The 27,439-nt window shown below is 35.3% G+C and overlaps 4 protein-coding genes across 6 annotated transcripts in view; 1 reads left to right on the top strand and 3 right to left on the bottom strand.

Moving 5' to 3' along the window:
* Positions 1–21,160, top strand: part of LOC118038731 (uncharacterized) — a 162,337-nt gene extending 141,177 nt beyond the window's left edge. The window contains exons 8-10 of one of the 2 annotated variants that reach the window (XM_073406867.1): positions 19,470–19,500; positions 19,700–19,746; positions 20,706–21,160. In XM_073406867.1, the coding sequence (XP_073262968.1) occupies positions 19,470–19,500; positions 19,700–19,746; positions 20,706–20,726 (99 nt within the window). In that variant the 3' untranslated portion in view covers positions 20,727–21,160. The remainder of the gene's footprint in view (positions 1–19,469; positions 19,501–19,699; positions 19,747–20,705) is intronic. The other variant, XM_073406866.1, reaches the window with a different exon arrangement.
* The window catches only part of LOC118058171 (uncharacterized), a 96,167-nt gene that overhangs the window by 43,883 nt on the left and 24,845 nt on the right, over positions 1–27,439 (bottom strand). The gene's annotated exons all lie outside the window — the stretch shown is intronic.
* Positions 13,822–26,879, bottom strand: LOC118058176 (disease resistance protein Roq1-like). 2 transcript variants are annotated; one of them, XM_073406864.1, is made up of 5 exons: positions 26,739–26,879; positions 24,658–25,744; positions 24,242–24,553; positions 22,312–24,156; positions 13,822–14,495 (listed from the first exon to the last, which is right to left on the bottom strand). In XM_073406864.1, the coding sequence occupies exons 2-5, from the start codon at positions 25,684–25,686 to the stop codon at positions 14,235–14,237; spliced, it is 3,447 nt and encodes a 1,148-aa protein (XP_073262965.1). In that variant the 5' UTR covers positions 25,687–25,744; positions 26,739–26,879; the 3' UTR covers positions 13,822–14,234. The 2 variants fall into 2 exon arrangements, with proteins under 2 accessions (XP_073262965.1, XP_073262964.1); XM_073406863.1 differs by lacking the exon at positions 13,822–14,495 and adding an exon at positions 21,511–22,224.
* On the bottom strand, positions 14,727–18,715 carry LOC118058179 (disease resistance protein RPV1-like). Its single transcript, XM_073406931.1, has 5 exons — positions 17,969–18,715; positions 15,895–16,975; positions 15,497–15,790; positions 15,283–15,411; positions 14,727–15,194 (listed from the first exon to the last, which is right to left on the bottom strand). Exons 1-5 carry the CDS (start codon positions 18,547–18,549, stop codon positions 14,727–14,729), a joined length of 2,553 nt encoding a protein of 850 aa, XP_073263032.1. The 5' UTR covers positions 18,550–18,715.

The raw sequence follows: 27,439 nt of genomic DNA, 5'->3' as shown, positions 1-27,439 counted from the left end.
TAATTGCCTCATTGGCAATCAGCACACTATCCAGAATTTGCCTTCCTTTGATGAAAGCATTTTGGTGGTCACTGATGACTTCAGGCAGAACTCGTTTCACTCTAGATGCTAGCAGTTTTGAGATAATTTTGTAGAGGCTGCCTACCAAGCTGATAGGCCTAAAATCCTGTAGCTTATTGGCTCCTTTTACCTTTGGGATAAGGGTGACAAAAGAGCTGTTGATGTCTGGAGGAAGAATATTAGTCCGGTAGAATTCATCCACCATTTGAACAATGTCCCCGCCAATGATGTTCCAAGCTTTTTTAATGAAGAAGAAGTTGATACCATCGGGACCTAGTGATTTGTTTCCTTCACAATCCCACACAATAGTTTTGACCTCATCGGCAGAGAATGGCAGTTCTAAAGCAGTCGAGGACGAGGGCTGAAGCTTTAGGAAATTCAGATTATTGCAGGAGGCTCTAGGTCTATCTATAAAAGGGTACAGCTTGTTGAAGAAATTGAATACAACCATCTTCACATCACCGGGTTTCGTCAAAGTCGCTCCTTCAACATCTAGAGAAAAGATTTGATTCTTTTTCTGGCGTGTTGTAGCAGATAAATGGAAGAAGCGGGTGTTCTTATCTCCAAGTTTGCACCACTGCACTTTTGACTTTTGATGCCATGCAGACTCTTGCATTCTGTATAACGTTCTAAGACTAGCAGAGATTATGTTGCTTCGGAATAATTCAGCAGCTGATAAGTCTCTACTCTCTTTTTGAGAATCTAGGACGTCTGCTTCAATTTCTAGAACTGGGATCTTGCTGGAAGTGTTGCCCACAACATCTCTGCTCCATTTCTTACATCTATCTTTTAATAACTTTAAGGCTACAACCATACTTCGTTTGCCAGAGCTTGTATTTGAGGTTGTATTCCAGTAGAGCTGAACCATCTTCACAAAGTCAGAGTTTAGCCACCAGCAATTCATCATCCGAACAGGCTTTGGTCCCCAGTTTATAGAGTCTACCAACATATGTAATGGTCTGTGATCTGAAAAATTCTTCGGGAGTCCATACAAAGTAGATGATGGAAGATGCTGCAGCCAATCGCCCGTCACAAACATTCTATCAATATGACTCGCAGCATTTCCTCTAGACCACGTAAACTTCTTCCCATTTAAGGGGAGTTCAACCAGACCACAGCTGTCAACACACATCTTGAAACTTAGCATGGAGGATGAGATTTTAGAGCTACCTTTCCTATCTGATGGGGAGAGAGTTTCATTAAAGTCCCCCTGCAAGACACCATGGTTTGCTAATGTTGTTTTTAAAAGACACAAAGATAATCCTAGACCTCCTTCTTTAATAAACCATCATTTGGGGCGTAAACCAAAGAGACCATACATTCCAAATTGTATCGAGATAAGCACCCCTTCAATATTTAGAATACGACCATTCATAGCCACTGAACAATTAGAAACACAAATAGATGCCGGATTCCATATGCAGAGAATACCCCCGGAAAGGCCTAGAGAAGGCACTGCAAACCAGTTCCCTAGAATGTCTACCCCAGATTGAGTTGATAGTGTAATCATCAATATTTTCAAGTTTTGTCTCCAGAATAACCAAAATATCTAGATTAAAATTTCTAACCAGAGACCTCGCACAAACTTTTCTTGTCTCTACCTCCTATACCACAGGAATTCCAAATAATAATACTACTCATCAAAAGGAATAATAACCATACCTTGGACAAGAACTGAATAGTGAGCTCATTATTTTCTTCCTTCTAATCCACTCCTCTTGCTCTTTTTCAATAAAACCTTGTAGTGTCTGTGTCATGAGATGGCTGTCCTCATGACTTTGCAATATTGCTTTTCCCACCACCCAGCAAGAGTTCGCTTCATCCCTGGGGTCAGTATGTATAGTCTCAGGTGTTTGTTTATTAGATGATGAGGAAAAAAGAACTTGCACACTGCTTGCGTCATCCTCTCTAGCTAGGTCCCTTCCAGATCGAATAATAGCATTTCTATTCATGATTCCATTATCGGATACTGAATACTCAGTGATTCCCATCTCAGCTTGTTTAGAGCTTTGATTTTCCATTTTGCGCGATTTTCTTCTTTTGAAGGATGATGATTTACGAGACAACTTTCTTGCCTTATTGCGTTGGGATCTCCTGTTCTGTAATTTCAAATCACACAGTTCGATTGGATCTGCAATGAAGTAATAAAAATTGGCAAAAGATGGCCCACTGCTTGGGATAACACTTGATATCTGGCCCATATTGGATGGCTTCTGGATTCATCTTGGCCCGTCATTGTCAAATCTGCGCTAATGCAACCGGTTTGCTGGTCCAGCCCATCTTTCTTGAAAAAACATCCTGTTTGCAAATATCTCAGCTCATTAGGAAGATTTTCGAGGCCAGTATGAGGAAGGTGCATTTTATCTATGTCGTTATAGAAATTGAGAAATCTAAGACCATCCATCATTGTGAAGGCATCAGATTTCAAGTGTATATGTCTCGATAACCAGGACATGTCCAAAGATATTGCCTTTAATTTTTTGAGTTCCCTGTTAAACAAGAATAAAGAATAAACAAACAATAATACAATCTACTCAAACACATCAACTTTTGAGCAAATACATGAAACGACAGTTAATGGCTGTAGCTTTAACCTTATTTTCCTCCAATACTTGAACGACATCAGGAGGATGACATAACCTGCTTACATTCGCCAGGAAAATCGCAGATTCTGCACGAACAATGTTAAATGCCATTTCTTGTAGTAAATCATGCATTTCTAACACGTTATGAGTTGCAGTTTTGAGACACTTATCGATGAGGTTGCTTATATCGAAAATCACAGACCGACCATATAAGCAATCTAATATTCTTGTTGCTTGGTCTTGCTCCCATTCTATGAAGAAATGTGCTATGTCAAGAAATATGGATTTTTGTTCTGAATCCAACCCATCGTAACTAATTCTCAACGCCCCTTTCGATTTCAGGGTCCTGAGCTAGTTTATTCAATCGGCACTGTGCCATTCTTCAATGCTTTACCATAGAAAAAGGAACCCAAAACTTTAAGAGCCAACGGATTGCCTTGTACATGACTTACAATCTCATCTATCAAGTTGATATGATCCAATTGTGGGGTTGCAATTCTTCAAGGCATTTGAGCTAAAGAGTTGAAGAGCTTCTTCATCATTCAACCCCTTAACCTCGGTATGTCTTAGTTACTATATACATTCCTAAGCACTTGCTTGTCCCTACTTGTTTATGAGAACTTTACTGCCCAGCCAACATGAATTTGTTTCGTCCATCAAGCAAATCTCTCCATTCTTCCAAAGCCATTTTATTACATAAAGGCTAAACATCTAATTATTCATCATGGAACTAGAAGAGGAAAAAGAAAATTATCTGCTCTCCTTAGTCAAGTTTCTTCGGGATAAAAACATTTTCTGAGAGTTGTTTAGTTTCAGTAACCCTTAGAAACAAATAACAATATCCATATCAACTAGATTTGAGAAGAGTACGTTATGTCTTTTATGCATTTACAATGTTGTTAAGCCAAAAACCGTTACTCCTTCTGCATTTTTTTATGTTGTATAAATGCTATAGATAGAACCCAATTTTCATTCATGTTGTTCTCAAGTGGTATAATTCAGAAAGTGCATTAGTATTACATCTAACTTATGTTCTTAAAATATCTCTAAAAAAAAAAAAGTCTTTACCTTGCTTGAATGGGAAGTGTTGCAATTTATTAATCAATGTCAATATTTTTTTTATTTCAACTCCATAGATTGCTGGGTTGTATTGTTGTGTAAATGGCTTGCAGAGAAACAAGTTAAATGTACGAATACTAGATGATACCCATGGTTCATTCCTAGTCTAATCATATAATTTAGATAGAGAAGATGATATAATTTTTGTGGAATTAAACCTTTGTGACCAGCATTATAAGAAAAATTGCATTGCTAGGTGAGTCTATTGTAAATTTCGAAACCACAACCTATTGTATCATATTGCTAATTGTTTGTTTGTATTTTTATGTGTGACAGAGACCATACTTGGTCCAAGGTGGTTTCCAGTCTTGTGGTAAAAACAAGGTATCCAAGTCAAGGAGCTTAAACCTGAGACTCTGCTAACCATACTTAATGAGGTAAGGTAAGGTTATTGCATCACTTGAATATTCTCTTAGCTAGTATAAATTTCTAGAAATACAAAATTCAATTTTCCAAAAGCCATTGATCAACTCAAAGTATATATGTTGAAATGACAAACTGTAGATTATACAATAATACATCCAGCCAGCTCAGATAAACCTAAAGAGTTGATTAATTTGACATTTGTTTCAAAAACACATGGAAAGAGTGAAATTTCTTTGCTAAGTGCACATTAGTGTCCAATGGATACTATCAAAATGGTATCCACACAGCACGAAACAACATGCACACAGAAGAGGCAAATGAGATTACTTGTGTCTGTTCAGTGCGTGTGTTAATTTACATGGAAACATGTAAACAGAAGTGTGTGTGTGTGTGAGAGAGATATACTTATTTCAAAAACACATAAAAAGAGTGTTATGTGCAATCACACTTGTATGAACATGTGTATCCCAAGTGTTTGTATATATGTAATTGATGGGCTACATAAACTGGGTATGCAGGCCATAGGGATTGTGTATGTTTCAAAAGCATGACGGTGCACAGATTTATGAAGTGAAATTATGCACAGTATCCAAGTGTTGATTGTTGAATAATTAAATGCACCAAATCTGAAGTGATTTTGAGAAAAATGATTACTTTGTCTTTATGCAATCTAATGGTGTTAGAATTGGCACTCTTGTTAAAGACTTTTGGTTCAGATTGAATTATTTCTTTGGTGCCCTAGATTGAATGTATGGAATTCAGCTGGAGAAGTGATTGTTAGTCAAACTATAATTTTGGTAAATTTTCCAACATGTTAGGTGCAATTGATTAAAGAACCCTTGAAGCTGTTGTGCAAATAATTTAGTAAGAAATCAACAAAGAGGTGGTGGTCCCGAGCATCTGAGCCCAAAGTCTACAGAAACGTTTTGAAACATTCAATAAAACATGTTGATATGATTCTTTACAACTCAGAAAGTTATTTGATATATGCAACAAGCTGACTTGTTAGATCATTTTACAATCTGTGAGGAAGGTTGTTCTCCTTGTTCATACAAGTCAACAACCTTCACATTTCAATCAACATTTTTCTTGTTGCTAAGACATTTGGTTGTGTAGGATTTTACATTCAGTATGCTTTGTCAATCTGTGCTATTCTTTTCGTGGATTGAAAATTATAAATACTAGTATTTTCTGGAAGTGCTTGATTTTCTTGTGCCAAATCTAAGCTTTTCACAATATTCTTGTGAGTTGTGACAACTTGGCATCATTTTAGGAGGCTAAGGCAATTCTAGAAGATATTAGACCAATATCAGACCTTTGCCGGTGCAAGCACTTGAGTATGGTGTGGTAAGAAATCAGATTGCTTTTTGTACTATATTTATGTCGTGGACATGGGTTTTGCTGTAGCATCATATGCATTGCTAGGTTTGCACATTTGCTTCTTCATGGACATGCATCAAATGGCATGCATCTCAACCATTAAGCTAGATCCCCTTCGTCTATTTTGCATGTGTCCTAGGGAAAGTTTTACGTCTTTGCTAAATTTAGTTGATAACCAAAATGCCTATGACAGTATCAAGGTTCATATTTCCTAACCTCCACCAGACATTTAGAAAGTTATTTAATCATTTTCACAGTTAGATTCTTATTCAATAGTTGGATCATGTTTTACCAAGTTTTTGGATTGTCGAGATCTTGATTAACTGGGATTTCAAATGCTTATTTGAAGGCGTTTGCTCTCTCCTGTTAGACTTGGAGTCCAAGCATTTTCATGTGCAGCAGGAAAACTGGAAAACAACCGCATTGGTTTACCTGCATCACCTTCATCTTCAGATGTTCAAAACCGGGGGTTGAAAGCTGCAGCAAAGCATGAATCCCAACCATTCTGAAACTGAAGTTCAGAATCATCACCTGAATCAGTGACTCCATGATTAGTACTTAAAAGTGCATGTTTATCAAGGTTTATAATCATCATTTTTGCACTTGAAGTATCAATAACTCCTTAAACTAAAGTATGTTTTATAATAACAAGTTTGATATTATAAGATACCTTAATTTATGGTAAATGCTCATTTTAAATGCAGGACTATCACATAAATAAAAAGATTGATTGATGAGTTTAAGCATTGGAAGTTAAAGGACAAAGAGATGGCCAAACTTAGAAAAGAGATGTCGGTGCGTCCAAACCGGAACAGTGCTCGGTAATTGGATCATATCTGGAGCTCTAGATCTCGGATTTAGGTCCATTTTTATATGGATGGAAAGGTAAAACATAGGCCTACAACTTTCATTTGGACACCAATATCTAAGAAGGCCGTTTTCAAGTCCAAAATATAGGAACAACGAAGAAGTCCGAAGCTGTCCTGCAGCCCAGACACTATTTAGTGTTCAGCCCATATCTTGAGTTCTAGAAGTCCAAATGACCTCATCTTTTTTTTTGTTGGAAAGCTGAGACAATTTCCTAGAACATTCCTGAGGATTCTGGGCAAATTATGATATTAGCAATGATGTCTTGTTCAGACAAGAAGATAAGGATTGTTATCAAGTCAAGATATGGCCACCCACTCATCAATTAGTCACAAATCAATAGTTCCAAATTTTGGCCTATAAAAGGAGGCACTTACCATATATTTGAGCATCTTGGTTTGCAGATCAAGATCATGCTCTTGCTTTCTCTCTTTGTATTGCTTATGTCTTGCTTTTATTAATATCAAGTTTATGCACTTCATTTCCTTTCCTTTACTTAGTTAACCTCTTTCTCATTTATGTTCTTATCTTGTTCATTTATGTTTCTTTCTTTCATTATGTTCAGCTAAGTTAATTATGTTAAGGTGAAAAGGGTACACTAATGGTGTAAGAATAAGTTATAATATAAACTTAACATGGACCTTAACGTTGGATACTAACATGTTTTTATATTTGTTATCTTGTTCACTTTTAATACTTGCTTGTTAAATGGTTAATCTAGATTTATGTTGTATAACACTTGGTACAACAAATACTTGGCACTTTCATAGCCCATACTGTATGGTATAACCGACACCTGAGCTATGAAAGAAACTTGATTTGTTGTTAACATAAGTTATAATCATGAAATGCCTGCCAACATTTACAAGTATTAGCTTTATTCGAATAAGATAACTAATGTAATCATGTTAACAATTTATAATCTGATTGGAACCTCCTTTATGTGTGGTTTCCAATTGAGTAATAAGAGTTTATACTATACTTGTTTGAAGTACCATTAGTGGATCCTCTAACCTTGACATTTATTTTTATCATTGTTTAATCCTTACGTTAATCTTTCATCTCAAAGTTCTTCATTAATTTCTTCATCTTCTTCGTCTTTTATTATTATTACTATTATTATTATTATTATTATTATTGTTATTGTTATTGTTATTGTTATTGTTATTGTTGTTGTTGTTGTTGTCTTTGTATTTATAATTTATACAATTAACCTCTCTGTGGTCCGACCCCGGTCTTGCCGGGTTATTTATTACTTCGACACTCCTGCACTTGGGGAGAAGACATCAAGCTTTTGGTCGTGTCAAGTTTTTGGCGCGTTGCCAGGGAGGTAAATTCTTGTATAAATTATAATATTTATTTTATTTTCTCTTTTCACTTTTAATTTTATTTAACTTTTGTTTCTTTTGTTTCTTTTTATTCTCTTTTCTTTTCTTCCTTTTATTCTCTTTTTTTTACACGTGCATGAGAGTTTGGTCACGTACATTAAGTGGTCGACTTTGTAGGCTATCCTCATCATTTTCAGAAAATATGCCGAAGAAGATCAATCGCTTCATAATGAGAATAATGAGAATAACCGTATGAGAACACTTAGAGACCATATGAATCCCACAAGAACAAGTGCACCCTCATGCATAGTTTTCCCTCTTGATGCATCTCATTTTAATTTAAGCCAGGCATTATCCAACTCCTACCATCTTTTCATGGCTTAGACTTAGAAAATCCATACTTGCATTTAAGGGAATTTGAGGAGGTCTGTAATACCTATAATGACTCAAATTGTAGCATGAACACCATTCGATTAAAGCTTTTTCCTTTTCGTTAAAAGATAAAGCTAAAACATGGCTACAAAATTTGAGACCAGGATCTATTCGTGCTTGGGATGAAATGCAACAACAATTTTTAAAGAAGTTTTTTCCATCTCACAGAAACAAACTCTTTCAAAAGACAAATCATCACTTTCACTCAAAAACCAGGAGAAACATTTTACCAATGTTGGGATAGGTATCGAGATTTGCTTAATACTTGCCCTCATCATGGTTTTGAAACATGGAGATTGGTTTCACATTTTTATGAAGGTTTAACACCTAGAGATAGGCAAATGGTTGAATTGATGTGCAATGGAACCTTTGAAGATAAAGACCCTAATGAAGCAATGGAGTACCTAGACTTGCTAGCCGAAAATGCTCAAAATTGGGACACCACAGGTACTTATGAGGCACCAAGTAAAACTCAACCTCATACATCTAGTGGAGGTATGCACAACCTTAGGGAAGATCATGACCTCCAAGCCAAGTTTGCATCTTTAGCTAGAAAAGTCGAAGCACTTGAATTGAAAAAGAGTGGTCAATTAAAATATGTTCAAGAGATTGTGTGTCAAATCTGTGAAACCAAGGAACACTCAACAAATGATTGTCCAACTTTGCCTTCTTTTAGGGAATGTCTCCATGAACAAGCCCATGCTTTAAACAGTTTCCAAAGACCCAACCATAACCCATACTCACAAACGTATAACCCTGGTTGGAGAAATCACCCAAATTTCAGTTGGAAGAGTGATAGTAACAATGCACAAACTTCACAACCACCGTTTCAAGCACACCATAACTTTCAAAATTCTCATGGATATGCACCTCCTTATGCTCCACCTCCTAGAAGAAATTTTGAGGAAACATTGCATGCATTCATTGAAAAGCAGGAGACAATCAACACTCAACTTGCTCAAAGCATGACAGATTTTAAAGATGCTCTTGCAAAATTAACATCTGCTCTCAGTTTCCAAGAGAAAGGTAAGTTTCCTTCTCAACCACAGCAAAATCCAAAGGGGCAATACAATGCAAATGCAAGTGGTTCTGGTAGCCAACACATGGATCAAGTCAAATCAGTCATCACTCTTCGTAGTGGTAAGGTTATTGAAAAACCTATTCTTGAACCTTGTGAGAAAGATGATGAGTCTATCTCTGAGGGTAAGGAAGGGGTTGAACCTGAACATTACACAAGAAAAAGGCTGATTCCCCGCCAGCACTTCCATTTCCTCATGCCATGACCAAACAAAGGAAAGTCAATCACAACTCTGAAATCTTTGAAATTTTCAAACAGGTAAGGATCAATATACCTTTGTTGGATGCTATTAAACAAGTTCCTTCCTATGCTAAATTTTTGAAAGATCTGTGCACTGTGAAGAGAAAACTGAATGTGAAAAAGAAAGCCTTTTTAGCCGAACAAGTAAGTGCCATTCTTCAAAATAATAATGCTTTGAAATATAAAGACCCTGGTTGTCCTACAATTTCTTGCTTTATTGGAGAACATAAAATTGAAAAAGAGCCTTACTTGATCTTGAAGCTAGTGTGAATTTACTTCCATATTCAGTCTTTCAAAGTCTCAATCTAGGTGAGTTAAAACCAACTTCTGTAACTCTTTTACTCGCCGATAGATCTGTAAAAGTACCTAGAGGAATAATCGAAGATGTGTTAGTACAAGTTGATAAATTCATTTATCCTGTGGATTTTGTTGTCTTGGATACACAACCTGTTGAAGCATGTAATTCAATTCCTGTCATTTTAGGACGTCCATTTCTTGCCACTTCTAATGCATTGATTAATTGTAGGAATGGACTGATGAAGCTATCATTTGGAAACATGACATTGGAGATGAATATTTTCAACATTTACAAGCAACCTGGAGATGATAATGATTTACAGGAAGTGGATTTTATTGAAAAATTAGTTCATGATCAGTTTCAAACCACTTCTATTGAAACTGAGATTGATGAATCTGATGATTTGCATATGGTCTACTTTCAGGAAGAATCAAAGGCACGCAATTGGAGGCCACAAATTGAAGAATTGCCACCACGATCAATTGAGCCCATACTGACACGACCAAAAACTTGATGTGCATTAAGTTTGGAAGAGATTATTACCGGAAAAGTTTCATTTTCTCCTAAAAATGAGTATTTGAGATTAAATAGTAACGGCTTCAATTTAGGTTTTGGTGGTTGAACACTTGAAGGTATGTGATTAGTACTTAAAAGTGCATGTTTATCAAGGTTTTATATCATCATTTTGCACTTGAAGTATCAATAACTCATTAACTAAAGTATGTTTTATAATAACAAGTTTGATATTATAAGATACCTTAATTTATGGTAAATGCTCATTTTAAATGCAGGACTATCACATAAATAAAAAGATTGATTGATGAGTTTAAGCATTGGAAGTTAAAGGACAAAGAGATGGCCAAACTTAGAAAAGAGATGTCGGTGCAGTCCAAACCGGAACAGTGCTCTGTAATTGGATCATATCTGGAGCTCTAGATCTCGGATTTAGGTCCATTTTATATGGATGGAAAGGTAAAACATAGGCCTACAACTTTCATTTGGACACCAATATCTAAGAAGGCCGTTTTCAAGTCCAAAATATAGGAACAACGAAGAAGTCCGAAGCTGTCCTGCAGCCCAGACACTATTTAGTGTTCAGCCCATATCTTGAGTTCTAGAAGTCCAAATGACCTCATCTTTTTTTTGTTGGAAAGCTGAGACAATTTCCTAGAACATTCCTAAGGATTCTGGGCAAATTATGATGTTAGCAATGACGTCTTGTTCAGACAAGAAGATAAGGATTGTTATCAAGTCAAGATATGGCCACCCACTCATCAATTAGTCAACAAATCAATAGTTCCAAATTTTGGCCTATAAAAGGAGGCACTTACCATGTATTGAGGCATCTTGGTTTGCAGATCAAGATCATGCTCTTGCTTTCTCTCTTTGTATTGCTTATGTCTTGCTTTTATTAATATCAAGTTTATGCACTTCATTTCCTTTCCTTTACTTAGTTAACCTCTTTCTCATTTATGTTCTTATCTTGTTCATTTATGTTTCTTTCTTTCATTATGTTCAGCTAAGTTAATTATGTTAAGGTGAAAAGGGTACACTAATGGTGTAAGAATAAGTATAATATAAACTTAACATGGACCTTAACGTTGGATACTAACATGTTTTATATTTGTTATCTTGTTCAATTTTAATACTTTGCTTGTTAAATGGTTAATCTAGATTTATGTTGTATAACACTTGGTACAACAAATACTTGGCACTTTCATAGCCCATACTGTATGGTATAACCGACACCTGAGCTATGAAAGGAACTTGATTTGTTGTTAACATAAGTTATAATCATGAATGTCTGCCAACATTTACAAGTATTAGCTTTATTCAAATAAGATAACTAATGTAATCATGTTAACAATTTATAATCTGATTGGAACCTCCTTTATGTGTGGTTTCCTATTGAGTAATAAGAGTTTATACTATACTTGTTTGAAGTACAATTAGTGGATCCTCTAACCTTGACATTTATTTTTTATCGTTGTTTAATCCTTACATTAATCTTCCAACTCAAAGTTCTCATTAATTTCTTCCTTCTCTCTCTTTATTATTATTATTATTATTACTATTACTACTATTGTTATTATTATCGTTATTATTGTTATTGTTGTTGTTGTTGTTGTTATTGTGTTGTTATTTATAATTTATACAATTAACCTCTCTGTGGTTCGACCCCGGTCTTGCCGGGTTTATTTATTACTTCGACACTCCTGCACTTGGGAGAAGACATCAAGCTTTTGGTCGTGTCACTCCATTAAATGAGAAAGTAGATCTTTCAGAAGCATAGGCATCAAGGCGGCATTTACTGGAGTGTGGTGTATAATTCTGAGAACTCAACTGAGCTATACATGTACAAAGAATAAGAAACATTCTATCGGTGCTAACCTCTTGGAAAACAAATTTTGTATGTTAATACCAGATAAAAGAACAAGTTTTGTACATTTCTCTAATCAAGTGCATTGCTATCATGTGCTGAGGAACGCCAACACAGGAGTGCTACTAATAATGTAATGAATTAGGCAAAGAGAATTCATTCCCTAATTTTCCTTGCCTTGCCGTCACGGAATCATGCTGGGGCCTCCACCAAGTTGTTGGACATGGCCATGGTAACTAGTTAAATGAACATAAACAAGACATAAAAGCTAGACTAGTTACCGGAATCGGCAGTCTATCCAACAAACTATCAAGTCCGAAGCGTGTCGGCAATTCAGCCTTCAACAAGCAATGGATCGCTTGGCTAAATCTAAGAAGAGGTATAGGTTGCGCAGAGTAATCAACCTGGTAAAAAAGCTTTTAATTTTCAGACTTTTTAAATTTCATTAAGAGATTTTAAACATGCTTATTAAATCCGGACTGGCCCGGTGAATTAACTTGACACCTAGTTTACTTGGTGTTTAAATCAGTCTGTGTCAGATGAAAGATCAAAACAATACAAAAAACCAATAGAACTCAGTCAACCCGGGCGAGAGCCGGCATATATGTGTGTGTATTAACATCACTAACAGCAAAAGAAAAGAAGTAAATAACCATGTATTCTGCCCTAATTTCTTTCTTTGAAGTTTGAAAAACCAAGAGATTTGGTATATCAGCCTCTCAGGAACGTAATCCAAGTGATCTTTTACTATATCAGAGATGCCTTCTTCTCTGGTCTCATCCAGCGTCTACAAGCGGAGAATTAGTTATAGCGTAGGGGTGGAAAAGAAAGAGTGCCCGCTAGAATCTTCTTTCACATCTATCTTTTCTAAAATTTTCAAGCCAAGGTAAGAACCATCTATTCTTTTAATTTTAAATGATGTCTAGTTCAGGTCATTTGAATCTTTCTTGCCCCTGCAATTTTCAAGACTCTGCCCAGTAGATAGGAAAACTGTGAATTCACGGAACAACTTTTAAGTTTGTGAATTCACGGAACAATTTGGTTTCTTCATTAGTCATTAAACTTGGTTTTGTGAACTGAGGTTTGGATATTAATCTGAATAGATACGGATATTATTCTCAATTTGGAATTATCTTTAAATTATGTTAAAGGTTTGTTTATTTGTAGACAAATGCACCTTCTAATCTATTGATGCTAATTAATTATACTATGTTAATGTGATATTTTCTTGATAGTCATGTGTATATTTGTTTGTAGAAATAGAAAACCAAACTTACAAGTGAATTAAGGTGGAGAAGAGCATAGAGACAGTCATTCATAATTTGTATAGTAAACTGAAGGATTCAGTTTACTATAAGTGTATTTGGATTGAATTGCTTTTTAACTCTTTTTTTTTTTAGTTTAACGTGGGTGTCCGGGCTAACTTGCGCGCACCTCGACTAATCCCACGGGCCCTAAAGTTAACGACCATGTAAGCCTCCAGTGACCATCATATGAGCAACTCCAGGGCTTGAACCTGAGACCACAGAGGGAGCAAACCTCTTAGTTCCAAGCTCTTACCACTAGGCCATCACCTAGATAGTTTGCTTTTTAACTCTCTTAGTTATAATATTCTGCATGTGCAAGAATAAATGCGCACATGATTCATTAGTTAGATGGTTGTGATAGTTAATTTGTTGAGGAATTAGTTGGATAACAGATAGTTAGTTCGTTAGTCAGTTGCAAGGGAATAACAATATTTAATTACAGCTATCTTGAAAACCAAGTAATAATTGAAGAACAATATGCAGTAATTACAAAACTCTCTCTCCCTTTCAATTTCTTTTATTTCTCCCTTAATTTTCTTCTGAACTTTTGTCTGCCGGTAGATTTTTCATCAAAGTGCAGATACACCCCACAGCTTTTCAGCTCGACAGGCCTTCGGATCTCATGATCTACCCTCCTCCCCCATGGGGACACTGCATGGTAGAATTTAAATGTAACTTCATTGCCAGAATATTTACTCAAATTATTTACCAATCTGAGCACGTAGTGTAGAATCATGTGATCTGAGTCACATGTCTTCAAGGAATTTAATACGACTTCATCATCACCATCATGCTCACCGTTTTTTACTCTTCACATGGCAAACAACATTTACGCGAACTTCAGGATGATCATCGAATTCATAAGGCATCTCATGGTAGGGAAGAGGGGGTGGAAAGACAAGACAGAAAGCAATTCCTTTGAGCTGATGACAATTTGAGGGCAACTGTATGGTGAGTGAAGATCCAATTCCTTTGTCACCGAACCATTCTGGAATCTCACTCCCCGGTAGAACCATTCGAATTGTTTCATCAAATCCCTTGATCTCCTCTCCGGACTGTAACACAAAAGTCAGATTTCGAAAATGTGATGAAGCAAGCAAGAAAGAGAGAAGAATGAAAGACGGGGTTAAGAGAGATACCTGAATTTTCAAATGCATTGCCGCTACCAGTGGTTTCTGATCCAATTTGAAGCAATTTTCTAAAATCCAATCGATGCCATAACCAGGCAATATTGATGGTTGATGTCACAGTTTCTAGTGATGGACAGTCATGTGTTGTTAGAGTCGTCAGCGAAGGGGGAGCTCAGGTAACGCTTTAATAGGTGTTCCATCTAAAAATAGAGCCGTCAAAGATGTCATATGCTTAAATGATGATGAGGGTATCTCTTTAATACCTGTTTTACTCAAGTGAAGACTCTGCAAAGATTTCATAGGCACTGTGATTTCTGGGAAGCTCTCAAGTTTTGAGCAACCATTCATATCCAAATAGCTGAGTCTTGTGAGAAACTGGATTGACGAGGGCACCTCTTTAATAGCAGTTCTACTTAGATATAATTCTTCTATATCCTCTAAATAATCTGGAAACTTGGTCACCTCTGGGCAATCATTTAGATAAAGACTTTCCAACTCGCTAGCAACTGATTGTGGAACTTCTTTGATTGAAGTTTCCGCCAAATGTAAGCTTTTCATATTTTGTGAAATCGTTGGACACGTGGTCATATCTAGGCACCGACGTATAGCAAGTTTTCTGAGAACCTTTGAATCAAGCATTGGAAAACTTGTAAGATTATAGCTCAAATCGAGATCAAGTTCTTCCAGCTTGTCAAGATATTGAAGAGATGACGGAACCTCGGTTAAGCTTGGACAGTTCAACAAGGCTTAAGCACACTAAATTTTTTGCCATTGATAGATCTGGCAATTTCGTCAAATATGGACAGTTAGATAGGTCAATTTCTCTTAAATTTCCAACATCCTGTCAACAGAAAAAGGCATAATTAGAAAGTTAGCACCTCCAACTTCATATTTCCGATCATAAATCTGCAGCAATTACATCATACCTTTACTCCTGTCCAAAGCTTTACAAGCTTGCTTCCGCACAGGTCAAGCTCAACAAGGTGTTCAGCATTAAAAAATGGCGGCAAGGATTTCGAAGGGAACCCATGCAATTTCAAATATATCAGCTTATTAGGAAGATATTCGAGGCCAGTAGGAGGAAGGTGCATTTTATCTTCTTGGCAAGAGAAATCGAGAAATCTAAGACCATCCATCATTGCGAAGGCATCAGATTTCAAGTGTATCTGTCTCGATAACTTAGACGTGTCCAAAGATATGCCTTTAATTCTTTGAGTTCCCTGTTAAACAAGAAAAAAGAATAAACAAACAATAATACAATCTACTCAAACAAATCAACTTTTGAGCAAATACATGAACGACAGTTAATGGCTGTAGCTTTAACCTTATTTTCCTCCAATACTTGAACGACATCACGAGGATGACATAACCTGCTACGTTCGCCAGGAAAATCAGATTCTGCACGAACAATGTTAAATGCCATTTCTTGTAGTAAATCATGCATTTCTAGCCAGTTTTCAGTTGTGGTTATGAGACACTTATCGATGAGCGTGCTTATATCGAAAATTACAGACCGACCATAAAAGCCATCTAATATTCTAGTTGCTTGGTCTTGCCACCATCCTACGAAGAAATGTGCTATGTCAAGAAATATGGATTTTTGTTCTGAATCCAACCCATCGTAACTAATTCTCAATGCCCTTTCGATTTGAGGGTCCTGATCTAGTTTATTCAATGCACTGCGCCATTCTTCGATGCTTTTACCATAGAGAGAGGAACCCAAAACTTTAAGAGCCAACGGATTGCCTTGTACGTGTCGTGCAATCTGTTCAATCAAGTGCATTTGATCAATTGTGGGGATGCAATTCTTCAAGGCTTTTGAGCTAAAGAGTTGGAGAGCTTCTTCATCGTTCAACCCCTCAACCTCGTATGTCTCATCAACTACATTACTAAGCACTTGCTTGTCCCTACTGGTTATGAGAACTTTACTGCCCGGACCAAATGAACTGTTTCGTCCATCAAGCAAATCTTTCCACTCTTCAAAACGCATTAAATCATCCACATCATCCAGAACAATAAAAACCTTTATTCGACGAAGTCTATCCCTCACAAAAGAATCTCGAAAACTCAAGGAGCCCATAGTGTTCAGAGTTTCTTGGCCAAGCAGCCATGAAAGAAAGCTTCTTCGCAAATCATATTGTTGCCTAAAGATTTCAACAAAGATTCTTTCAAATCGAGAACGAACCTTGCTGCACACAACTTCAGCAATCGTTGTCTTACCGATACCACCCATTCCCCATATCCCTATAATGAGAACATCTGGCGATTCCATATTTAACAAAGACTCAACTTTTCTAACACGAACATCAATTCCAAATAGACCCGTCATAGTGTGACTTGAAGACATGGCATGCAATTTTTTCAAAACATCTCCGATGATTTTCTCAATAAATTCAGACTCCAGCCTGACAAACATACTCACTCCTTAGTAGCAGGCACATATGAGTAATTGAGCATCATTATTGGCAATGGATATGATATTGTTTAGCTAATCAATCCTTGAAACTGGAAACTACATGTAATCGGTGTTTATCTAAGAAAATCAATGAAATGCAAATGCATATGATATTGTTTTCTCATACCATCTTATCTTGTAGAATCATCTCAATCAATATTATTTTTTAATATAGCATTATCCTTTTCACCTCAAATAAATAGAATATTATTTAAGGACAGAAGAAAACATTGACTGTCCTCATAAAATTTAAAGCAAGTATCTACTTTTTATCTCCTAAAACTTATGTATTCAAAAAATAGTAATGATTATTTTTAAAATATATTAAAATAATATATTTTTTTAAAAATATTATTTTTGATATAAATATATTAAAATAATCTAAAAACAATAGTTTAAAATAAATAGAATTATTGTAAGACAATTAAAAAAATTTTTAAAACACAAAAAACAAACAACCACTTAATATCAATATAAACCTTAATATCTATACAAGCATTTCACTACAAATAATTATTTATTTATTTTTTAAAAAAATTATTTTTAATATAAACATATTAAAATAATATAAAAACACTAAAAAATTTAATTTTTTAAGAATATTTAAAAAAAAAAACAAACAACCACTTAATATCTATACAAAACATTTCGCTACAAATAATATTTTTTTATTTTTTTAAAAATATATTTTTAATATAAATACATTAAAATAATCTAAAAACACTAAAATCAAATAATTAAAAAAAAACATTTTAATACACAAAACAACCAACCACATATATAATATCTATACAAGTGTTTTGCTGCAACATTTTTCAAAATCAAATCAAATCAAATAAATATAGATTCATAGAGCTCATCATTTTGAATAATTTTAAATTAAATTTCAAATCCTCAACAAATAAAAGAATATTTTCTCATAGGATATATTTCAAGAACTTACTGAGACTCCCTTAAGGTCCATCCAGATAGATTGGCTGCATCCGTCAAAGCGTCTGTGAAGCTCTTCTCTTTGTCCATCGCCAGAGCTTTCTTCTTTATAAGTCTAGCAAATGCATCCCCAAAGCTTCCTGCTTGATTTCTTACATGGGATGGATCCACCTGGTAGAATACCGGAATAACTATCTGTCCATTATTTCTTCTTCGTTCAAGAATCTTTGCAAGCTCCTCCAAGCACCATTTGGAAGATGCATAGTTTGCAGAAAAAACAATCACAGAAAGCTTGGCCTCTTCAATTGTTCTCAGAAGTGATGCCGAAATCTCATCTCCTCTCACAAGCTGATCATCTACGAAAGTTGGGACTTGTTTCCGTTTCAAAGCAGCGTGGAGGTGGCTGGTAAAACCAACACGAGTGTCTTCTCCCCTGAAACTAAGGAAGACATCATGATATTTAATTACTTGTGGCTGGGCGGTGGTTAAGGTGGAAGGAGTGGATGGCGATGGAGAAACATGGCGGCTTCGTATGATGAATCTCCAGATATAAACAAACAAAAAGATATTGAGAAACAATAAAAAAACCACCATTGTTTTTTGGAGAAACAGTCGAAGAAACAAGAGTAGGACTCTGTTGGTAAGGTAGGTCTGGAGGGAGAGAGCGGAAGTAACTCAAGGAAAAAAGATGAGGCTGATTTTGAATCACTAGCTTAGGCTTTACGTGTTGAAGACCCTGCCTTAGGCATATGTATAAATTTATAATAATTATAGGCCTTCCATATCTTAAGGACAAATGTTTTCGTATGCCAAGAACATTTTTGTCTTCATATTATATATTATAATAATTTGATTAAGAAGAATTGGTTAAAGAATTTATTTAATATTGTTGTAGTGATAGTTTTTTTAAACTTTTTTTTTTTTAATATATGAAAATAATATATTTTTATTTTTTAAAATTTATTTTTTAATATCAGTAATTCAAAATAATATAAAATAAAAAATTATTTAAAATAAAAAATAAAAAAACTCAAATACAATTATTTTTTTTAAAACATCACAGAGGGTGTTGACTTTGGAGAAATTTTCTATGTACAAAAGGTTTCATGTCTTGTTAATGTTTTTTTTTTTTTTTTTTTTTGTAATTTGGTAGGAAAGGGTATCATCAAGTCTTCCATCCAAGTGTTTGCGCGTAAACTTTATTGACTTTTACCTTATATTATAATGGTTATTATGATTTCATTGGGAAGAACTTATTATGTATTTTCTCGGTGGACAGGGTTTTGCTGTAGCATCAGGTCTTCATTACAAGTATTTTCTCTGTTTTGAATGTATGCTTCTGTTTGGTCTAGAGACATGCTTCCACAAATATGTGTACATGATTAACTAGAACTATTCATGCTGTTTACATCAGGTCTTCATTAAGCATCAATCCATGATTGATAAATATCTATTGCTTACCATGCAAATGTCCAGTGCATCCTTTACTTATACTATATTCACGCTGTGGACAGGGTTTTGCTGTAGCATCATATGCATTGCTAGCTTTGTACATTTTCTTCCTCATGGACAGGCTCTATTACTTTTCAAGAACAACTCCCTAAAATGTTGAAGAGTTTGAAATACTTCAGTTGTATTATATAGAACCAATGATATAAATTCTGGTTTTCTTTATTTTTTTTCTTTTCTTTTTTGTTGCTTTCCTTACATTCTTCTTGCCAACCAAGCTTGAACTTTGTTTCAGAGTGGGAGAAGACCTTACAATTTATTGCCATCATTGGCCTCAGTCAGGTACACTTTCATTTGTTATAGTGCTCTGGTTAATGTTTCTTTCAAACACACATAGATGTTGATTTCTAAGCTGATAATGATTAAAACAAACTTCACACATTCTGATATTGTGCTAATATTTAGATCCTTTGATGTAATCCGTGAAAATAGCATGTATACGACCATTAAGCTAGATTCCCTTTGTCTATTTTGCATGTGTCCTAGGGAAAGGTTTATGTCATTGCTAAATTTAGTTAAGTGAACCTTGAGTTTCTCTAATTATTGGTTTCTCACACTCTGCCAGACTATTTATCAGCGGGTTGCTTCTTAAAATGGCCCTGAAGATTTTAAGCAAGATGTGTATTTATGGTGTAATTGGCACAATTTTGTAAATCATATTGGAAACCGGGTCTGAAATCAAGTCTATGTTTATTCATGCTCAATGAATTATATAAGACGCACCTAGTATCATGTTAGATAGATACGTGTCATATGTTATTACAACATTATTTAGCAACCCAAATCACATGTTTACTGGGATGATGAGTTTTTATTAACAAAATGAACCTTGGTGTTTGCACAATAAAGAGCATGGAAAAAATTTATATATAGCAAATTCTCTTCTGTGTCTCAATGTTCTTTTCAACATTAGGTTCTTTGACCATGTTTCTGATCATGTCAGAAGTCTGAGTCATGTTGATAAGCAAATTGCCTATAACATTATCAAGGTTCATATTTCCTAACCTCCACCAGACGTTTAGAAGTTATTTAACCATTTTCACAGTTTGGATTCTTTTCAGTAGTTGGATCATGTTTAACCAAGTTTTTGGATTGTTGATATCTTTGATTAACTGGGATCTCAAATGCTTCTTTGAAGGCGTTTGCAATTAGTTTCTTTTCAGTAGTTGGATCATGTTTAACCAAGTTTTTTGGATTGTTTGAGATCTTGATTAACTAGGATTTCAAACGCTTCTTTGAAGGTGTTTTCTCTCTCCCGTTAGACTTGGAGTCCAGGCATTTTCATAGGCAGCAGGAAAACTGGAAAACAACCGCATTGGTTTACCTACATCACCTTCATCTTCAGATGTTCAAAACTGGGTGTTGCAAGCTGCTGCAAAGCGTGAATCCCAACCATCTGAAACTGAAGTTCCGAATCCATCACCTGAATCAGTGACTCCATTAAATGAGAAAGTAGATCTTTCAGAAGCATAAGCATCAAGGCGGCATTTATTGGAGTGTGGTGTATAATTATTTGAGGCGGCATTAAATCTAAGAAGATCACTTGGCTAAATTTAAGAAGAGGTCTAGGTTGTGGCGAGTAATCAATCTGGTAAACACAGTCAAGAGATTCTATGGATCCAGTTTTATAATGAGGTTGGTTAGCTGTAAAGTTCTCGAATTCTTCTAAATTCAAAATTAATTTTGTTACTTTTCATTTTTATTTTTCATATTTCTTAGTTTTAAGTTTATTTAAAGAGTTATAAAATATGCAATAACAAAATCTTGAATACTTCCAGTTAGTTGAGGAATTAGTTATAACTTTCAGACTCCTTAGATTTTTCAAAATCCAGTTTTTAAAATGAGGTTGGTTGTTATAATCTAGATTTTTGAGTCTATTTATAATCAGCTGAGATCTAGAATTTTTTTAAATTAGGTTCAAAAAATATTGTCTGAGCTAGTTTTGAGTTTATTTAAAGAGTTATAAAATATACCATAATAAAATCCTGAATACTTACTGTTTTTCTTGTGTTGTGTTGTTAGTTTATGTAATCAAAGATCCAAACATGACTATAGTATTCTGCATGTGCAAGAATAAATGTGCACATGATTCATTAGTTAAGGTGGTTGTTACAGTTTGTTTAGGAATTAGTTGAATAACAGTTGCAAGGGAAGAACAATATTTACAGCTATCTTGAAAACCAAGTAATAATTGAAGATCAATCTGCAGTAATTACAGAACTCTCTCTCCCTTTCAATTTCTTTTATTTCTCCCTCAATTTTCTTCTGAACTTTCGTCCGCCAGTATATTTTCATCAAAGTGCAGATACACCCCACAGCTTTTCAACTTGAAAGGCCTTCGGATATCATGATCTACCTCCCTCCCTTTATCGTCCACTTCAACGTGGTAGAATTTAAATGTAACTTCATTGCCAGAATATTTACGTAAATGATTTACCAATTCGAGCTCGTAGTGTAGAATCATGTGATATGAGTCACATGACCCAAAAGACATTTGTTAGAGCCTGTTCTTCCCGGGAAAGCAAAGACGACTTCATCATGCTTACCGTTTTTACCCTTAACATGGTAATTATAATATACCTTATGGAAGGGAAGAGGGACTAGAAAGACAAGGCAGAAAGCAATTCCCTTGAGCTGATGACAATTTGAGGGCAACTGTATGGCGAGTGAAGATCCAATTCCTTTGTCACCGAACCATTCTGGAATTTCACTCCCCGGTAGAACCATTTGAATACCGCCATCTGGGATCTCCTCTTCGGACTGTAACACAAGAGTCACATTTCGAAAATGTGATGAAGCAAGCGAGAGAGAGAGAAGAAAGAAAGACAAGGGGGTTTAGAGAGATACCTGAATTTTCAAATGCATTGCTGCTACCAGTGGTTTCTGATCCAATTTGAAGCAATTTCTAAAATCCAATTGATTATGCCATAATCTACCGATATTTATGATTGATATTGCGGTTTCTAGTGATGCACAGTCATCTGTACTTAGATACTCCAGCGAATGGGGAAGCTTAGGTAACGCTTTAATAGGCGTTCCATTTAAATATAGTCTCTCCAAAGATGTAATATGCTTAAATGATATCGAATGTATCTCTTTAATGCATGTTCTACTCAAGTCAAGACACTTCAAAGATTCCATAGGCACTGTGATTTCTGGGAAGCTCTCAAGTTTTGAGCAACCACTCATACCCAAACTTTTAAGTCCTGTGAGAAACTGGATTGATGAGGGTAGCTCTTTAAGTGGCGTTCCATCTAATGTTAGAAATGTCAAAGATGTCATATGCTTAAATGATATCGAATGCATCTCTTTAATGCCTGTTCCACTCAAGTAAAGATGCTGCAAAGATTCCATAGGCACTGTGATTTCTGGGAAGCTCTCAAGTTTTGAGCAACCACTCATCTCCAACTTTTCGAGTCTTGTGAGAAACTGGATTGATGAGGGTAACTCTTTAAGTGGCGTTCCATCTAATGTTAGAAATGTCAAAGATGTCATATGCTTAAATGATATCGAATGCATCTCTTTAATGCCTGTTCCACTCAAGTAAAGATGTTGCAAAGATTCCATAGGCACTGTGATTTCTGGGAAGCTCTCAAGTTTTGAGCAACCACTCATACCCAAACTTTCAAGTCCTGTGAGAAACTGAATTGATGAGGGTAGCTCTTTAAGTGGCGTTCCATCTAATTCTAGAATCTTCAAAGATGTCATATGCTTAAATGATATCGAAGGTATCTCTTTAATGCCTGTTTCACTCAAGCAAAGATGCTGCAAAGATTTCATAAGCACTGTGATTTCTGGGAAGCTCTCAAGTTTTGAGCAACCACTCATCTCCAACTTTTCGAGTCTTGTGAGAAACTGGATTGATGAGGGTAACTCTTTAAGTGGCGTTCCATCTAATGTTAGAAATGTCAAAGATGTCATATGCTTAAATGATATCGAATGCATCTCTTTAATGCCTGTTCCACTCAAGTAAAGATGTTGCAAAGATTCCATAGGCACTGTGATTTCTGGGAAGCTCTCAAGTTTTGAGCAACCACTCATACCCAAACTTTCAAGTCCTGTGAGAAACTGGATTGATGAGGGTAGCTCTTTAAGTGGCGTTCCACCTAATTCTAGAATCTTCAAAGATGTCATATGCTTAAATGATATCGAAGGTATCTCTTTAATGCCTGTTTCACTCAAGCAAAGATGCTGCAAAGATTTCATAAGCACTGTGATTTCTGGGAAGCTCTCAAGTTTTGAGCAACCACTCAGACTCAACACTTGGAGTCTTGTGAGAAACTGGATTGATGAAATCTCTGGAAACTTGGTCATCTTTGAGCAACCACTTAGAGAAAGGACTTTCAACTTGCCAGCAATTGATTGTGGAACTTCTTTGATTGAAGTTTCCCACAAACGTAAGCTTTTCATATTTTGTGAAATCGTTGGACACGTGGTCAAATCTAGGCACGAACTTGTAAAAAGTTTTCTGAGAACCTTTGAATCAAGCATTGGCAAACTTCTAAGATTATAGCAAGCAAAGAGATCAAGTTCTTCCAGCTTGTCAAGATATTGAAGAGATGACGGAACCTCGGTTAAACTTTCACAGTGCTCAAGTTTTAAGGACTGTAAATTTTTTGCCATTGATAGATCTGGCAATTCCGTCAAATATTCAGAGTAAGATAGGTCAATTCTTCTTAAATTTCCAACATCCTGTCAACAGAAAAAGGCATGATTAGAAAGTTAGCACCTCCAACTTCATATTTCTGATCATAAATCTGTAGCAATTAAATCATACCTTTACTCCTGTCCAAAGTTTTACAAGCTTGCTTCCCCTGAGGTGAAGCTCCACAAGGTGTTCAGCACGAAAAGATGGCGGCAAGGATTTCGAAGGGAATCCAATCCATTTCAAATATCTCAGCTCATTAGGAAGATATTCGAGGCCAGTAGGAGGAATGACATAAAGCATTTTATCTTCTTTGGAGTTGCGATGACCATAGAAATTGAGAAATCTAAGACCATCCATCATTGCAAAGGCATCAGATTTCAAGTGTATCTGTCTCGATAACGCGTCAATGCCCAAAGATATGCCTTTAATTTTTCGAGTTCCCTGTTAAACAAGAATAAAGAATAAACAAACAATAATACAATCTACTCAAACACATCAACTTTTGAGCAAATACATGAACAACAGTTAATGGCTGTAGCTTTAACCTTATTTTCCTCCAATACTTGAACGACATCAGGAAGATGACATAACCTGCTACGTTCGCCAGGAAAATCAGATTCTGCACGAACAATGTTAAATGCCATTTCTTGTAGTAAATCATGCATTTCTAGACGGTTATCATATGTAGTAGTTATGAGACACTTATCAATGAGCGTGCTTATATCGAAAATCACAGACCGACCATAAAAGCCATCTAATATTCTTGTTGCGTTGTTTTGGTTCCAATATAGAAAGAAATGTGCTATGTCAAGAAATATGGATTTTTGTTCTGAATCCAACCCATCGTAACTAATTCTCAACGCCCTTTCGATTTGAGGGTCCTGAGCTAGTTTCTTCAATGCACTGCGCCATTCTTCGATGCTTTTACCATAGAGAGAGGAACCCAAAACTTTAAGAGCCAACGGATTGCCTTGTACATGCCTTTCAATCTGTTCTATCAAGTGTCTTTGATCAATTGTGGTGATGCAATTCTTCAAGGCTTTCAAGTTAAAGAGTTGAATAGCTTCTTCATAGTTCAACCTCTCAACCTTGTATGTCTCATCAACTACATTCTTGAGCACTTGCTTGTCCCTACCTGTTATGAGAACTTTACTGCCCGGACCAAATGAACTGTTTCGATCATCAAGCAAATCTCTCCATTCTTCCAAAGCCATTGAATTATGCACATCATCCAGAACAATAAAAAGCTTTTTACGACTAAGTCTATCCCTCACAAAAGGATCTCGAAAACTCAAGGAGCCCATAGTGTTCAGAGTTTCTTGGCCAAGCAGCTGTGAAAGAAAGCTTCTTTGCAAATCAGATTGTTGCCTAAAGTTTGCAAAAAAGATTCCTTCAAATCGAGAACGAACCTTGTTGCACACAACGTCAGCAATCGTTGTCTTACCGATACCACCCATTCCCCATATCCCTATAATGAGAACATCTGGAGAATTTATATTTAACAAAGACTCAACTTTGCTAACACGAACATCAATTCCAATTAGACCAGCCGGAGTACTGTGACTTGAAGACATGGCATGCAATTTTTCCAAAACATCTCCAACGATTTTCTCAATAAATTTAGACTCCGGCCTGACAAACAAGAAGAACACACATAATTGTTAGTCAAAATGGACCGGACAAGAAGAAACATATAAACATAGTAGACACGTACGAGTAATTGATCATCATCGGCAATGAATAGTGTTAATGCAACACATGAATCGATCATCACTGGCAATGGATAGTGCTAAAAATACATGACATTCTATATTAATCACTTTTACATGTAATCAATTAAATGCAAATGCATAAGATGTTTTCTCGTATCATCTTAATTTATCATAATAGAATCATCTCTATCAATATTATTTATTTTTTAATATGGCATTATCCTTTTTCACCTCAAATAAATATAATATTATTTAATGACAAAAAAAAAAAATTGTCTGTCCTTGTAAAATTTACCGTAAGGATACAAAAGAAAATTATAAAAATATATTATTTTTTTATATAAATACATCAAAATAATCTTAAAAGAATAAAAAAAAGATTTAAAATAAAACGAATAATTAAAAAAAAAACATTTTGAAATATAAAAACAAACAACCACTTAAAGCCTTAATATTTAAACAAGCGTTTCGCTACAAATAATATATATATTTTTAAAATTATTTTTAATATAAACATATTAAAATAATTTAAAAATACTAAAAATTTAATTTAAAATAAAAACAATTTAAAGGTTTTACAAAACATTTTAAAACACAAAACAAACAACCACTTAATAACTATACAAACATTTTACATTAAATAATAATTTTTTATTTTTTAAAATATTTTTTAATATAAACACAAATAATATAAAAAACACTACAATAAAAATAATTTAAAAAAAAAACCATTTGAAAACACAAAACAACCAACCACATAATATCTATACAAGTGCTTCGCTACAACGTTTTCAAAATCATATAAAATAAATATGAATTCACAGAGCTCATCATTCTCAATAATTTTAAATTAAATTTCAAATCCTCAACAAATGAACGAATATTTTCTCATGGGATATATTTCAAGAGCTTACTCAGAATTCCCTAAGCTCCTTCCAGATAGATTGGCTGCATCCGTCCAAAGCCTTTCTGAAGCTCTGCTCTGTGTCCATCGTCAAAGCTTTCTTCTTTATCAATCTAGCCAATGCATGTCCAAAGCTTCCTGTTTGATTTCTTACATGGGATGGATCCACCTTGTAGAATACTGGAATAACTATCTGTCTATTATTTCTTCTACGCTCAATAATCTTAGCAAGCTCCTCTAAGCACCATTTGGAAGATGCGTAGTTTTTCAGAAAAAAACAATCACAGAAAGCTTGGCCTCTTCAATTGTTCTCAGAAGTGATGCCGAGATCTCATCTCCTCTCACAAGCTGATAATCTATGAAAGTTAGGATTTGTTTCCGGTACAAAGCAGCATGGAGGTGGCTGGTAAAACCAACACGAGTGTCTTCTCCCCTGAAACTAAGGAAGACATCATGATATTTAATTACTTGTGGCTGGGCGGTGGTTAAGGTGGAAGTAGTAGATGGCGATGGAGAAACATTGGGGTTTCGTATGATGAATCTCCAGATATAAACAAACAAAAAGATATTGAGAAAACAATAAAAAGACCACCATTGTTTTGTGGAGAGAAACAGTCGAAGAAAACAAGAGTAGGACTCTGTTGGTAAGGCAGGTCTGGAGGGAGAGAGCGGAAGTAACTCAAGGAAAAAAGATGAGGCTGATTTTGAGTC

Source organism: Populus alba, chromosome 19 (assembly GCF_005239225.2).
Source record: "Populus alba chromosome 19, ASM523922v2, whole genome shotgun sequence".
Lineage (NCBI taxonomy): Eukaryota > Viridiplantae > Streptophyta > Magnoliopsida > Malpighiales > Salicaceae > Populus > Populus alba.
The sequence above is the reverse complement of the archived record's forward strand: the minus strand, read 5'-3'. Positions and strand labels throughout refer to the sequence as shown.